General features: G+C 46.0%; 1 protein-coding gene across 1 annotated transcript in view; it reads right to left on the bottom strand.

The window, feature by feature from the left end:
• ENKD1 (enkurin domain containing 1) overlaps window positions 1-17,147 on the bottom strand; it is a 358,562-nt gene that overhangs the window by 325,203 nt on the left and 16,212 nt on the right. Inside the window, exon 2 of the mRNA XM_069655171.1 lies at window positions 7,149-7,253. Coding sequence (XP_069511272.1) covers window positions 7,149-7,233 — 85 coding nt within the window. The 5' untranslated portion in view covers window positions 7,234-7,253. The remainder of the gene's footprint in view (window positions 1-7,148; window positions 7,254-17,147) is intronic.

Below are 17,147 nucleotides of genomic sequence, written 5' to 3'. Positions count from 1 at the left end.
AGAGACGCGGGCTTGGATATGGGCTCTCTTCTTGGTTAGGACAGAGAGCCGGTATTGTCTTTGGAGCAGAGGGGGGCTGAGTTCGTGCCACGGCTGGGGTGCCCCATTGAGCGCGAGGCGGCGGGACCCTGCACGGCCTATGAAGGACGTTGTGCAGAGGAGGAGTGCTGCCGGGAGTCTGATGGCCCCGGCTCCCTCTCTCTGCCTCCCTGTGGGCCGTGCCAGGTGCCGGTGGAGGAGCGGACCAAGCCTGGGCGGGAGGCGCGGCCGGCCCCCATGGAAATCGGCGGCTCCGGTGCGAACACCTACGCGGTGCGGGTCCTGGTCCACACAGAGGCCAGTCCCCACACGTTTTCGTCGCTGATCCGGAGACACTTGGAAAGGCCAGTGGTTTCTCCCCTGGGACCTCGAACTGCAAACATGGCCGATTCGATCACGGCTATCCCCTCGGAGCAAGAATTACGCCTTCACCCTACAGAGCCAGGGCCACGCTCCCTAGCTCTCAGCTGCTAAAGACTTGCAATAACAGTGAACCTGGTAATCCAAAAAAACGTCCATGTTCAGCGCTCCTCACTAATCAGGAACGGAGGAAAAAATAAAGTGTAAGACCTAAACCACTTTATCTACCTTCTGCACATACTTCTTGCATACAGAAAAAACTAGCAAGATTAAAGTACTTAACTAGCAAAGATACAGCCTTGTATGCGAAGAAACGAGGACCAGTTCCCTCGCCTATGACTACTTTGGCTAACTTTTTCTTCAACAAAAAAAAACAAGGATGTTGGCGTTCTGGAATGTTAAGCGAACTCCCTGACGCACTTGAGGCTCTCCTTGACCCGCAACCATTAAATAAACAAAGAAAGATGGACGAGCCACCAATGGCAATTCCTTTGCCTGCCAAACCTACTCCTTCCAACCCAGAAAATGAGATTAGCCCCGTTGATATGGAGGAGAGGAGAATCTCCCCCAAGCTACCAAAACAGAGCTTGAATTCAGACAACTTAGCGCAGGGACATAGCCCAAGTCAAGTCCAACCCTTGAGCTCGCCACCATCACAATTGAGAAACCCTCAACTTCCACAATTTAAAGACCGGGAGCAAAACACAGAACCTGATGACCTAGTCCACTTAGCTCCTCGACGGTCACGAACGGACGCTCTTGATTCCACCTTGCTTACTTCTTTAGGTCTTCCCGACCTTGCTTTGACTCACGTGCCGGTCTCATCCGTGACAGAACCAGCACCCCCCACCGAAAGGAGGAGTACAGTGCCAAAAACCCTTGATCTACATGAACCATCACAGAAAATTGCCTATTTGGAGAACAGGGATAGGTCCAAAACTTCCGCCGAAATTGACTCTCGCGCTGATAAGTCCGGCTTTTTCATCCCATCTACTCCCACCCATGGTCCTAACCGCAAATCTTCAGCTTCCACTAAAGATACACCTTCAAAGAAGCCTGACCTTCTGGCACATATGTCAACACTCACGATTGCTCTTGCGCTCTTTACCAAGTTGTATGAATCACTGCACGATACACTGAGGGACCAGACTACTTTACAGGCCATGATTCATACAAAATTAATTTTCCTCGAAGGCTACGTTACGGCTCAGGAAGAAAAAACTAAAACCACGGACGCACTTCTCCTGCGTATGAAAGCAATAGAAAACGCCTAGTCTGAATTTGAGAAACGTGTCTTGCCTAGTTTACAGGGCGGAGCAACTATTGCTCCCACACCTCTCATCGATGTGACATTAACTAACCCACAAAAATCACCTTCCTTCGCAGGAGATAAGTCTGTCCTAAAAAAAAAAAAAAATCGCAACAGCCTTCTACACAAAGCCAACAAGGGATGTCCGACAACCTTCTGCTAGTAGTAGACGAACTAGTGACCCTCAACATGTGGACCCTAGAGCAGACGGACCAATCTTACTCAATTTTTGAATCCACCAAGGCCAGACAGAATAAGCTCTCGCCGACTACGGAAACTCACAGTCCTAGAGTGGTCTCCATAAGGAGGCCTCTAACATCTACAGAGAAAAACCGGACTCATCTTGTTCCTCAAAACCAACCATCTCTTCTTCAGGAGCCTGGAAACCTTCGCTCTAATGACAATTGCACGAAGCAAAACATCTCTGAATCGCCAAAAAGAATCGAGGATTCTATGATAAGTGACGATTTGATGAACATCACCCAGCACTTAGACGCTGTTGTCTCTCCTGGCAAGTCAATCCACCATCCAGGTGACCTAAACAGATCTCCCTCAGGGGGTCATTTGAATCATGGCACTTCAACTAAGGACAAAGCAGATGAGGAGAGGCTTTTATCCCCCTTCTTGACATTAGAGGAGCAAAGAAAGAAAAGTGAAGGGTTAACAACGCAAAAAGAAAAAACAACGCCACAAAGTAACAACTCTACCTCCCCAAAACAGACTTCTAAGGAAGGGCAGAGACAAATTTACTTCACCTCTGAAACTTGATGGACCAATCGCGCTGATGGCCCCAAGGTCGCGGTACCAGCTACTAACCTTAGATCTACACGCCAAACAACACTGCGACACCGCCGTTCAGAACCGAATTCCAGACATAACATAGAGCACGAGGCTCTACACTATAGATCAAAGACGGGCGCCTACCATAAACAACCACTGTACAAAAAACCACCTAGGAATTGGATCCTTAAATTAGAACAAACCAAGGACAATCGAGATGAAGTTACTCTAAATAGAGGTGGGATTCTGTCCATGATTCATCTAATACCCAACCTTCAGCAAATCAACGCGGAGGACTTGAGGATTGTTGAGCCGAGCCACTATCACGGAAGAGCGATATGCCACTTACATATTACATCAAGAATGGTTAAAAACATGCTGATCGACCAGGACAGAGATTTCCTAAGCTTAGCATACCACATGACCCTACAGAGAGAGTCTTTGTACCATGATAATAATAAAAAACATGGTCATTCATCTTCTAGGGCGAGCAAAAGTAGGAAACCTACAGAAAACCAACAAGAACTAGAAACGCAATTTAATCCTACTTTCACTGATCGGAACCAAAGAAACCACCTTCCTAAATTTTTGGGAGAGGAGCACTCCAGTTCTACAAGGTACCTCCCGAGTAAAAAGCAAACTGATCCACAGGAAATAAATAACTTAGCAAACCCAGAAACGAGTCTGTCAAACAAAGTGGATAAAGAAGGAAATATCAAACTTCGTAAAGAATGTCTTGAAACTAAAAGGATGATCATACAGAATTTGCCTCACAAGAAAGACAGTCTGACACCTGAAACCAACAACTCGACTATTGACGCCTTTTGGTCATGGCTTCCGAAAGCACTTACAATGCAGCGAAGGAAATAACATCCCAGCAACAGGTGCCTGAACCTTGATCCGCCCTCTACAGACAACAGCGACTCTAACCAACTAAGGGTGGGCTCCTGGAACACTAGGGGCTATCTGCATTTAACTTCCCCCTGCGACGTCAACTTAGGTTTCTACAACCTCCTGTGTTTACAGGAAACGTGGCTGTCCAATAAGCCCATCCTTGATGGATACGAAACATTTCTGGCCCCAGCAAGAATGGGCACTGTGGGTTGGGCATTTTAACGGCATGACGAACAGGACAAGGCCTCACAGTCTCACGCGTTCTTGTCGCCAACTATTCCTTGTTAGCCCTTTTGCCGACTTGGTCGCAACACCCACAAGAAGGTATTCTTCAGCAATCTACTTCTATTGCAGTTCTTAGCACGTATTGGAACACGGCTGCAATTGATCAAAAGTCATTCTTAGCGTTAATCGAGAACATGATTGACGAGGTACAGGTCATCTACAAAACTTACATTTTGATATGTGGGGACCTGAACGTCTGCTGTAAACAAAAAAAAACTAAAGCAAAATCATCGCCTGCTACGCAACGAGGAATGGACTGGCTGTCGCTGATGAACTCAAGAAAACTATCTGACCTCAACACTGTATTTAAAAATGCAAACTGCCTACCAACTTGGTCTAACGGAAATTCTCGGTCTACCGTCGACTACATTTTTTTGGCCGACCCAATCCTGGCCTTAACCAACTCCTTTGATGTCACTCAAACATCTTCTAGTGATCACAACCTCTTGACGACCACTTGGAAGTCCTCCTATCATGTCCAAGATAGGTTGAGGGCTGAGCTTAAGCAGAATATTCAGGGAACCAGGATGAGACTCATGGAATAAAGTATTAGAGTCTTATTGAACCAATACAGCAAACCAGGTGATGAAACTGGCACAAAACCGGTCGACTATGGCCCTCTACTTATGGATTACAGAAGACCACGACGAAAAGCCAACGTAAATTCTCAAGTGGCTATTCATTCTTATGACAAACTCCTGGTCCTAAAGCAACGAGAATTCAGAAAAGCAAAAAGATCGGCAACAAAACCTCTTCCTGGGCAGGCAAAAACAGCTCTCCAAGAGGCTTCCAGAGTCTATAAATCTTGGGTGAGATCGCACAGAGGGAAGCTGTATCAACAGGACGCGGAATCCATACTCAAGGCAATCTGTTCCAACAACTCCAGAGAATTCTGGCCACTGTTGAACCCAATAAGAACACCAAACGGAACAGCTATCTTAAATAGTATCAGCGAAACCACCTGGACAGTGCATTTCTGATCGCTTTTTCAACTTCCTACATCAAAACCACTGGAAAGGTCTTTGTCTATTTGATCCAGGATGACCCAAGTGAGCCTAAAATGTGTAATGGATGGACAAAACTTGATGACCAAGAGGGGATATGTGATCTCCTAAGAAAACTGAAGAAATCACGGGCACCAGGCCCTGATGGCCTTACCAACTTCTATTTAAAAAACTATCCGGAGGAATGGTCAGCATTCATAAGATCTGTGTTCATTAGATGCGCAGACTCTCAATCTGTCCCACCATCATGGTCATCTGCAATCGTGGTCCCGATATATAAAAAAGGAGACAATCAAGATCCCACAAACTATCGACCAATTGCTCTACTGGACCCGATAGGGAAAGTTGTTGGCTCTTTACTACTAAAAAAATTTCAAAGATGGGCACCACAAGCACCATGTAATGACAATTTTCAAACAGGCTTCAAGAAAACCCTGCGAACTGCGATAAACATTTTTCTATTGTCCATCCTGAAAAGTAAAGTGATAGAGGGAGGCCCAAGATTGTTTGCCGCATTCATAGACTTTTCCCAGGCCTTCGACAGAGTCGACCGAGCCAGGCTCTGGGGAAAATTGGAAACATGGAAATGTCCTAGCGAGGTCCTCAATCCCATTAAAGCTCTACACACGGATACCTCCATCAGAGTCCGCCTGAACCAGCATGGCTGTCTATCCGCACCTATTGAGACGAAAAGAGGAGTCAAACAAGGGTGCCCCTTGGCTCCTGCTCTTTTTCTTGCCTATATGGGGGACTTTCAATATACTGGGGAGTCCATCAGATCTTTTCCGCCGAAACTAGCCCAAGTTAATATCAGCAGACTATTATACGCGGACGATCGCATCCTCATTGATCAGACCCCTATAGGCTTACAGCGACAACTTGATAATCTACTGAGTTTTACCTCTGAAAACAACCTAGAAATAAACATTGGCAAGACGAAAATAATGGTTGTTGAACGCTCGACGAGGAAATTGGAAAAACCTAACTGGTCGTTAAACAAAATAGCTGTTGACCAAGTCAAAAAGTTTACATATCTGGGTGTGGTCCTAGACAACTCAAAAAATGAACTAGCCATGCAAGAAAATCTCCTACAGAAGATCAGAAACTTGGCGACTCAAGGGAAAGCAATAGTAGGAAATGTGGACGCTTTTCTACCATTCCAGTCCTAAATTTCTATAAATCCAAGGTTGTTCCGACTGTGAGCTATGGTTCCGAGGCGAGGCCCTATCTGCATAAAACAATCTGGCCAAAACTGGAGGCCCTTTTTTGGAAAAAGGTTCTTGGGCTACCGAACTCAACCCCAGTTCCGCTGATCAGACGCGAACTAAGCCTACTCTCCCTTCAGAGCACCGCAGAGTGCAATTCTCTCCTATGCAGAAAATGTATTATTCCGGACTGCACTTTTCTGCACTGCTTGGTCTCTAAAGAATTAGGCGCAACAAACAGCCAAATGCTTAAAGCATGGAGAGACGAAAACCTAACGCTGCTAAAAAACAGAGTGCACAGAAGAAGACTTAACCAAAAAAACAAAAGATCTGGACTGGATCTGCACTTTAGCTGTTGCAAAGAGCTGTAAACTGGCACTCCATCTGCCTCCGGTGTGGAACAAATTGAATTCCTTGCAGAACTACATAAAAAAATGTCCAAGCCGATCCGCACGAAACATCATATTGAGTGCTAGTATGAACCTTTTAGACACCAACGAAATCCGCCAAATTAGAGGTCTTTCGTTGACCGACATATGTAGATTTTGTAATAAGGAAAAAGAGTCAATTCGTCATCTATTACTCTCCTGTCAAGCTACATTGGACATTAGGATTCCTTACTCAAAACACCTACTTAGTCACTCAACAATAACTGATGAAGAGACTTTGTGGGGAAGATTGATTAGTGGCGATAGAACAGCCTGGCAAATAGCGACCTTCAAATTCTGCAACAACTACTAACAAAACTGGAACTCAAACACAACGAAACTTCTTAGACTTTTTAGACTTTTCTTCGTCTTTTTTCTCTCTTCCTACTCTTCAGTAGATTCTACTAAAGACAAGATACTTAGAGACGATCTCACCTTGAAACCTTAAATGAAGATGTAAAAAAATCAATTCTTTTTTTGATTTAATTCAACAATAAAAAAAAAAATAATAATAATAAAAAAAATAGAAGGTACCCAGAATGTTATTTTGACAAGCAGTATGACTGTTGGATGTTAAAGCCAACCAACAGGAAATGTTATTTTAAATGTTAGAGATCTTGTGTATAGCATTATGAATGGAAACTCTGCCTTCTTCTAGAATCCCAAACTCAAGTTAGTGATACCACAGTTGGTGTTGCAATGTGGAGAGGGTGCTATGTAGGCAAGTGGATTAAATTTTTCGCCAAGGAGTTATTGGGAGGCTGGTCCTCATCCAAGATCTAGCAAAAGCCAATTTAAGGACCGGAGTGTTTCTATTTCCATGGCTTTGCATCTGTGTTCTTACCTGAGGCAGGGCGCTTGTAGAAGTCTGGGAAAAGGGTAGGGTCTGGAGGAATAGGGCCAGAAATCTTTGAGGCTCCTTCTGACATCTCTTTCCTGGTCACAGCACCTACAAAATACAAATGGTTATATCAAAAGTAGAGATAAATGAATAGGTTGAATATTATAAGAATGCAGCACTGCTTGGGCAGAGGCCTCCCATGTGACTTTTCTTAAATAGATGCCATTTGCATATGAATACTCATCAAGGATGTTGCGAGATCAACAAAAAGCGAAGATTAGACAGCAGAGACAGGACAGGGTGGTCATTCTGGTTACATTCCAAGAATTAGCAATGATCCTGAGCTAATTGGTTAGAACAGTCACAAATGCCTGGGCTTCTTAAAGATGACCAACACTTGTTTATTCACCACTGGTACTAATAACCATTTTATGCTGTATGCAGTTTGTTGGATGTGGGGCTCATCCACTACACTCTATACTTACCCCACTCATTCTTGCCTTATCACAGCACAACAAACGGCACACACTTCACCACACTGCAACAACAAAACAAACCACACATAGCCTTGCGCAACAGCACATGACGGCTACCAACTGAAAAAGACATGCTCAGCGAACAGTGTAAACCGAACTGAAGCTGCCAACAGTACATCACAGCTCCCTTGCTCTTTCTCCCGCTCAGTCCTACAAACGTACACCCCCCCTTACCCTCTTACTGTACCGATCCACTAGAGCGCCAAGGGACCACGCAGGTGGTGACAGTGCACAGTATAAAAACCTTTAACATAACAACCACATAAACCAACTAAATTGCATTTTGAATAATCGCGCACCTCTGCTGTGTCTAGTGCTTTCCATCTACCTTGCTACAGTCCATTTGCCTTAGCACCTTATTAAGTCCTGCTTCTTGGTCTCACCATGCCCATGCCAAATTTCAACCTTCTCCTTACATTTTAGCCCCCATTTAATTATTTGGCTATTTGTTTGATTGCCTTTCGTACAGCAACTTAAATAGCATGACACAATGAGAAGGCACTATTTTACAGACTAAATTAAGTCACCAGGTGCCTCAATCAAAATGTTGATCTAGTTAGACTGGCAGGAGTTGCATGATTATAGTAGTAATGGCGCATTTCAGTTATCAGACCATATTCTTTAATGTTCCTGACCATAGCCGACACATACAGTTCCAACACAAAGTTGCACACAAAGTTGCCAAAAGATATGAAATAAGACACATTGTTACATCCTCTAGTAATGTAACATTTTCATAAGCTATTTGAAAAACCCCAACATGGCCTACTGGGTTTATGAAGGGTCCAGTGTTGCAAGATTTAACATTGTCCATCCTCGAAAACTAAATTCATTATGACATTGTTGAATGTATAATTGTGTTCTTGCTGAAGAGGTTGGAGTTCCTTTCTTTTTCAAAGGTCATTACATTTTGTCATATGATATAATATGACTGGTACAAAATTCTCTGTATAATGCTATTCGCCTCTTACCAAACCGATATGTTATTGAAAACAGATGTCAGAAAATAAAAGCAAGGTTAACAGCAATAAAACATTACCCAAACTGGCCTACATGTAAAGACATAAGTCACATCACCCAATCATAGAATCATGCCATAGAGTGGAGAATAAAGACAATTGGTGCATAACAAGAAGGTTCCTTTCTTATGGGCCAGGGGGGTTGTTCAGCCTGAGCGCTGGGTGAAGAGAAAAGTCTTACGCTGTTTCCTACAGGACTAATAGGATTGATCTGTTCCTAGTGAAAGTGGTAGGGAGTTCCAATTCTTGGAGGCGACGACAGGGAAGCTTTGACCTCCAGATCTTTTCCGTTTGAATGTGGGGATGGTGAGTCGGTGGGCACAGAAAGAGTGAGTGGGCCTGGCTGAATGAGAATGGTTTATTTGTTGTGAAAGATACTGCTGGGACGAGCCAATAGGTATTTGTGTGTAATGGCCAAGGTTTTGAAGATAATTCTTTCCTGGATTGGGAGCCAGTGGGCACTCTTCCTTGTGGCTGAGATATGGTCTCGCTTGGGGATGTTCAGAGTTGCTCTCAAGTCATCGTTTTGAATAACCTCTAGCTTCTGATTGTTTTGAGAGGGGAGCCGGCAAAGAGGGCATTACAGTAGTCTAGCCTGGAGCCGATGAGTGCTTAGGCTAGTGTCAAACAACTGTTGGAGGAAAGAAAAGGTCTGCAGGCGTTAATCCGCTTGGATGTGTGTGCTGCTCATGAGGCAATGGCGTTGACTTGTCTGTTAAGGGAGAGGGTGGTTGTCATGATCTCTGCTTCCAAAAGGTCAGGGTTTTCCCAACTCCCTTGGAAGCAGATCCATAACCCAGGTTCCGAGTGCCAACCAGTCCCAATTGGGACCTTTTGGACCCAGTCCTGGCGCCAGTGGCACCAGGCTCATAAATATGCCCAGTCCCAGCGCTGGAAGCGCCGGGCTCATAATGCTTGGGTGGACTTACCTGCAGCAGACCATGCTGCTTACTTGCCTGCCAGTTGAGCCTCTGATCCTCTTCTGTTTGGAACTACTTTTCCTGTTGGGTGGGGCAGGAGCCACTCCCTAGATTCAGAACACTGGAACTCTTCTGGAAAGCAGGAACTCTTTTCTTACCTAGGCGTGGCTGTGGAAGGAGACACCTAAGCACTACAGGAGGCTATTTAAACCACACCCGATGGATGAATCTTGCTTTGCATTATTCTGCATCCTCTGCAGCAGAACGCTCATTGTGTCTTCTGCATCTGATCCTGGGCCTAAGGAAAAAGGCTTACCATCTTGAATCCAGTCTTCAGCAACACCTATAAAGACAAGAAAGAACAGGTTAGCATTACGGTCTTCAGTGATAGCTCTTCACTTACCTGGTCCATCGGCTGTCACCAACGCCTCGCGCTGCATTCCGGCATCTGAAAGACAAAGGCTTACCTACTCTTCGTGCGCTCCGGAGGTCTTCACACTGCATTCCGGCATCTGAAAGACAAAAGCTTACCAACTCTTCGCACGCTCCGGAGGCCTTCGGCGCTGCATCCCGCATCTGAAAGACAAAACAAGGTGCGTTTAAAGACATTGGGGAACTTTAATACTCACGTGCCATTACTCCTTTCCACATCTAACCCAGTGGGTATTCCGGCACCCTGCAGCCGCTCCGAACTTGTACCTGCAAAATAAAAAGACAGTTAGAGCGCATCGTGAAGCAGACAACAAGCGCTTACTTACGTGCTTCCAGGCGCTTCTATTCATCACACGGGCTCCATCTTCAACTCACTTCAGCCCGTCATCCGCCATCGCCGGAACCCTGCAAAACAAGAAACATCATTACTAAAGACTTTAAAGACATTAGAATTACTCGAAACTTACCGTTCGTGCAGTAAACGACGGACAGCAGTCCTCTGAAGTCAAGAGGCCTGCTCCCCTTATCCAGTGAAGAAACTGGTTACAGCACCCTGCCCCGAGGCAGATGGAGAGCACGGCGTTCACTTACCTAAGGTGAGAGCGTTAACCTTTGGGGTTCTACAGGAGAAGAGAAAGGGAAGAAGAGAGAGACATTCAATAACCCAGTTCCTTAATCCCATATTTTCTATCTGCAGACATCTTACCCTTCAAGTCAGACATACAGTGCACAGAGGTCCAGCCCAAAGAGCCAGCCGTGTGTTACACATCACCTTTGCAGATACGGTATACGCCCAGTCAAGACCGGCGCCTCTACGGGAATCAGGTGAGCGTTACAGAACGCAAAGCCTACCACAAAACTCCCGTCCAGGCGCTATGGAAACCTCGGATACCGACCAGCTAGCCCAGTTACTTGGGGAACTAAGGGCAGAAGTGCATGCAGCCCGTCAGGAAACGAACGCTCTAACAAGGGAACTGATTATTTCCAAGGAGCGAACAGATGATCTCGCTAGACAATTGCTACAGTCACAAGCCGGACAGACCCCGTTACCCGCATCTGGGGGAAATCTTCCTTCTACATCCTCTATGAATCCAGTGCAGATCAACCTACCTGGGAATGTACCTCTGGCTCCGCCCGAACGATTTTCTGGTGACCCAAAGAGGTTTGCAGTATTTATCAATCAGTGCCGGTTGCATTTCTTATGCCGGCCAGCAGCCTTTCCAACTGATCAAGCTAAAGTAGCTTTCGTGCTTTCGTACCTTAGTGGCAATGCGGCAGACTGGTCGATCCCTCTAGTAAATCAAGATGATCCGGTCCTCCATGATTTTCAAGCTTTTCAGCTCAGTATGGAAAAACTATTCGCAAGACATTCACAGGGGCAGGCCTTGGACAATGAGCTTCTTTCGTTGCGACAAGGTAATCAAGACCTTTTGGCTTATATTGCGTCTTTCAACAGACTGATAGTGGAAACTCAATGGCCTGAGGACAAAAGGATTACGCTGTTTTATAGAGGTCTACGTGGAGAGCTCAAAGATGTGTTAGCCCAAGTAGTGAATCCCCCACAAGATTGTTCGGACTATATAGACTTAGTCGTTCAAATAGATCACAGACTGCAGAACAGGAAGGCCGATCGTTCCAAGTTTGATGCTCGAGTATTTTCCAAACCGCCAACTCCTTCCAAAGGAATAGACTCCGGGGAACCCATGCAAAAAGGGGGCCTGAAAGGTCCTCTAACACAAAAGGAGCGGGAAAGGAGAAAACAGTTGCAATTATGCCTATATTGCGGAAACTCAGGGCACTTTCTTCGAGACTGTCCGGTGAAACCTGCCAAGAAGGCAGTAGGAGCTGCAGTTACCAAAGTTACAAACTCTGAGCAGGGAAACGACCTCGCCCGACAAGAATAGAGGTCCTCTTGCCGAGCGTGAAAACCAGTTCCGTGACCTCGCATTTCGTGATACCTATGGTCCTCATTAGCCCTGATAATCCGGATCGATTACATGCAATTGAAGCTTACATCGACAGCGGTGCCATCGGCAATTATGTGGATCATGAAATGGTTTTGAGGATGAATCTAACTCTTTGTCCCAAGGCTGTAAAGGACGTCATTACTACGGTGGATGGAACGGAGATAGCCTCCGGACCAGTAACGCATACCACTCAAGAAGTGACGCTAGTAAGTCAAGATGGACACCATGAGAAGATCGTGTTCGATGTGATCAAGGCTCCTCAGTTTCAGATTATTCTAGGAATACCTTGGTTAGAGAAACACAATCCTCTGATCGATTGGCGAGCAAGAACGGTCCAGTTTCCAGAATGTGTCTCTACTTGTCACCCTCCACCTGGTGTTGCACTGGCAGCAATTTCTTCAGAGACTCCCCAGTTACCTCCCGAATACCTAGAATACCAAGATGTTTTCCGGAAGGATCAGGCTAACTCTCTACCTCCTCATAGGTCTTATGACTGCCAGATAGACCTGATACCTGGATCTACTCCTCCTTGTAGTAGAATGTATGCCCTCACCGAGCCTGAGAACCTTCACCTGCGACAATACCTGGATCAATACCTGGCAAATGGGTTTATTCGTCCTTCCAAGTCCCCTGCTTCTTCAGCTTTGTTCTTCGTTCCAAAAAAGGAAGGAGACCTTAGAACTTGTATAGATTATCGATCCCTGAACCAGATCACCGTCAAGAATAGATATCCGTTACCTTTGATCCCTGAACTCCTGGACCAAGTCAGAAAAGCATGCATATATACAAAGCTGGATCTTAGAGGAGCCTACCACTTGGTACGAGTAAAAGAGGGCGATGAATGGAAGACGGCCTTCCGCACCAAATATGGGCTATTTGAATATCAGGTCATGCCCTTCGGACTTTGCAATGCCCCAGCCGCCTTTCAATATTTTATGAACAATGTCCTCAGAGAGCTCATAGATGTGTGCGTTGTTGTTTACATTGACGACATCCTCGTTTATTCTTCATCGGAATCTGAACATCGGAAACACGTGAAAATGGTCCTCGAAAGATTGCGTCAACACAAACTTTTCGCTAAGTTGGAAAAATGTGTTTTCAACGTGACTGAAGTTGAATTCTTGGGATTCATATTATCACCTAGCGGAGTGCGTATGGATTCAAAGAAGGTCGATGCAGTTCTCAAATGGCCATCACCATCCTCCGTAAAAGGTGTGCAAAGCATGTTAGGCTTCGCTAACTTTTACCGCAGGTTTATCCCCGAATTTTCTCGAATAGTCCAGCCCATCACTGCCTTGTTAAAGAAAAACAAACGTTTTGAATGGTCTACCGAGGCGGAACAAGCTTTCCAGGATTTGAAGACTAAATTTATCTCTGCACCAATCTTAAAAACACCCTCGCCCCGAACTCCCCTACATCGTGGAAACTGATGCTTCAAGCCTTGCCATGGGGGCAGTTCTATCACAAAAGGACCCGGTAACCAATCAGTTGCATCCCGTGGCATTTTGGTCCCGCAAATTCTCGCCTCCTGAAATCAATTACACGATTACTGACAAGGAACTTCTGGCTATCAAGTCTGCCTTTAAGGCTTGGCGGCATTATCTGCTGGGGGCCCGACACACTGTTACTGTGATTACGGATCACCGAAACCTGCAATATTTGAAAACCGCAAAAGCCCAATCCTCTAGACAACTCCGTTGGGCATTATTCTTTGCCGAGTTTGACTTCATAATTACCTATCGACCTGGTACAAAAAACGGTAAAGCTGATGCCCTTTCTCGGATGGGAGTGGAAGAACACTTGATCAACCCTAAACCTGTACCAATCATTCCCGAACAAAGAATTCTGGGTGTAATCACCACACAATCCATAGAGGAAGTTAAGGATCAAGCCAGGCAACTTGTAACTCCAGCAGACATACAGAATTGGCATCTGCAGGGAAAGGACTTTGCAGTAAAGGACAACTTATTGTATTTCCAAGAACGATTATACCTGCCCAGCACAGATTTACAGAAAAAAGTAATCTCTTGTTATCACGATTCTTTAATGGAAGGACATCCCGGTATGGCCAAGACCTCAGAAAAGATCAAGCGCTACTTCTGGTGGCCGTCTTGGAAAAAAGATATCAGAGACTTTATAATGTCCTGTGGAGTATGCGCCCAAAACAAGAGTCAAAAGGAAAGACCAGCAGGCCTCTTACGCCCTATTGACATCCCACCTCGCCCTTGGCATACGCTTTCTATGGACTTCATCACCGATCTACCTCCATGCTCCGGATACAATACGATTCTAGTAATCGTGGACTTATTCTCCAAGATGGCGCATTTCATTCCGCTCAAAGGCTTGCCAACAGCAGCAACTCTGGCCCGAGAATTTCTCGAAAACATCGTCCGACTGCACGGTTTTCCTTCGGTTCTAATTTCGGATCGAGGTAGTCAATTTATTTCTCATTTTTGGCGAAGTTGCTGTCAGTCGGCTCAAATTGATGTGAGACTATCGACCAGTCACCACCCTCAGACCGACGGACAAACCGAGAGGACCAATCAAACTCTGGAACAGTATTTACGCTGCATGCTGCAACAAACTGAAAAAACTTGGAAAGACATCCTTTGGATAGCCGAATATGCCTACAATAACTCTGTCCATTCGGGAACTGGGAAAACCCCGTTTTTTCTTTTATACGGCAGTCACCCTCGAACCTCGGAGTTGGATCCCCTCCAAGATCTTGAAACACCAGCAGTAGACTACCTGCATTCTACAATCACCCAAGCCTTTAAGGAAGCTGTTTCTCACCTTCAAAGGGCTAAAGAACAATACAAGAAAGGAGCAGATCAACATCGGAAGGAAGCCCCTCAATATCAAGTAGGGGATCAAGTCTGGTTATCCACCAAATATCTACCTCTAAAAGGGCCACGCACATTCAACCCAAGATACCTAGGTCCCTATTCCATCACTACCATAGTAAACCCAGTAGCGGTCAAGTTGGACTTGCCCCCGCACATGAAGATACATCCGGTCTTCCACGTCTCTCTATTAAAACCCGTGCAACCTCAAACCCAACTGACTAAACCCGACTAACTAAATCTCCAAAACCCATCCTAGTTGATGGAGAACTCGAGTTTGAAGTCAAAAGCATTCTGGACTCCAAGATCTCCAAATCTAAACTATTTTACCTAATTGACTGGAAAGGCTACGGCCCCCAAGAGAGATCCTGGGAACCTGCTGAATATGTCCACGCTCCTCGCCTAATCAAAAGATTTCACCTAACATTTCCTGACAAGCCAAAACCCCCGGAGAAGCCCGGTTTGGGAGGGGCCTTGAGGGGGGGTACTGTCATGATCTCTGCTTCCAAAAGGTCAGGGTTTTCCCAACTCCCTTGGAAGCAGATCCATAACCCAGGTTCCGAGTGCCAACCAGTCCAAATTGGGACCTTTTGGACCCAGTCCTGGCGCCAGTGGCACCAGGCTCATAAATATGCCCAGTCCCAGCGCTGGAAGCGCCGGGCTCATAATGCTTGGGTGGACTTACCTGCAGCAGACCATGCTGCTTACTTGCCTGCCAGTTGAGCCTCTGATCCTCTTCTGTTTGGAACTACTTTTCCTGTTGGGTGGGGCAGGAGCCACTCCCTAGGTTCAGAACACTGGAACTCTTCTGGAAAGCAGGAACTCTTTTCTTACCTAGGCGTGGCTGTGGAAGGAGACACCTAAGCACTACAGGAGGCTATTTAAACCACACCCGATGGATGAATCTTGCTTTGCGTTATTCTGCATCCTCTGCAGCAGAACGCTCATCGTGTCTTCTGCATCTGATCCTGGGCCTAAGGAAAAAGGCTTACCATCCTGAATCCAGTCTTCAGCAACACCTATAAAGACAAGAAAGAACAGGTTAGCATTACGGTCTTCAGTGACAGCGCTTCACTTACCTGGTACATCGGCTGTCACCAACGCCTCGCGCTGCATTCCGGCATCTGAAAGACAAAGACTTACCTACTCTTCGTGCGCTCCGGAGGTCTTCGCACTGCATTCCGGCATCTGAAAGACAAAAGCTTACCAACTCTTCGCACGCTCCGGAGGCCTTCGGCGCTGCATCCCGCATCTGAAAGACAAAACAAGGTGCGTTTAAAGACATTGGGGAACTTTAATACTCACGTGCCATTACTCCTTTCCACATCTAACCCAGTGGGTATTCCGGCACCCTGCAGCCACTCCGAACTTGTACCTGCAAAATAAAAAGACAGTTAGAGCGCATCGTGAAGCAGGCAACAAGCACTTACTTACGTGCTTCCAGGCGCTTCTATTCATCACACGGGCTCCATCTTCAACTCACTTCAGCCCGTCATCCGCCATCGCCGGAACCCTGCAAAACAAGAGACATCATTACTAAAGACTTTTAAAGACATTAGAATTACTCGAAACTTACCGTTCGTGCAGTAAACGACGGACAGCAGTCCTCTGAAGTCAAGAGGCCTGCTCCCCTTATCCAGTGAAGAAACTGGTTACAGCACCCTGCCCCGAGGCAGATGGAGAGCACGGCGTTCACTTACCTAAGGTGAGAGCGTTAACCTTTGGGGTTCTACAGGAGAAGAGAAAGGGAAGAAGAGAGAGACATTCAATAACCCAGTTCATTAATCCCATATTTTCTATCTGCAGACATCTTACCCTTCGAGTCAGACATACAGTGCACAGAGGTCCAGCCCAAAGAGCCAGCCGTGTGTTACACATCACCTTTGAAGATACGGTATACGCCCAGTCAAGACCGGCGCCTCTACGGGAATCAGGTGAGCGTTACAGAGGTGCCAAGGTGCACGTCCAGGGTCTTGACAGATTTGGAGACCAGGATGGTGTTGCCTTCGTTTTGTATGCTGGGTATAGTTTGCTAAGAGAAATGTGCGTGCAGACAAGAAGGATTTCCGTCTCATCATCGGCAAAGGCGGTAGCTAGACTTGTATATTTTGGAAGATTAGAAGACAGTTTGTAGTGCAAGCAAGTCCCAGGCATAGGTTCCTGTAAGGGGGAGGAGGGTTTGTGTATTGTATGCATAGTTAGTAAAGGGAATTCTGGAAGCATCTAGCCACTCAAAGAGGGGCTTTTTGAAGATGTTGTAGAGTGTGGGAGAAACGCAAGAGCCT

Source organism: Ambystoma mexicanum, chromosome 1p, assembly GCF_040938575.1.
Source record: "Ambystoma mexicanum isolate Mex_15411 chromosome 1p, UKY_AmexF1_1, whole genome shotgun sequence".
Lineage (NCBI taxonomy): Eukaryota > Metazoa > Chordata > Amphibia > Caudata > Ambystomatidae > Ambystoma > Ambystoma mexicanum.
The sequence above is the reverse complement of the archived record's forward strand: the minus strand, read 5'-3'. Positions and strand labels throughout refer to the sequence as shown.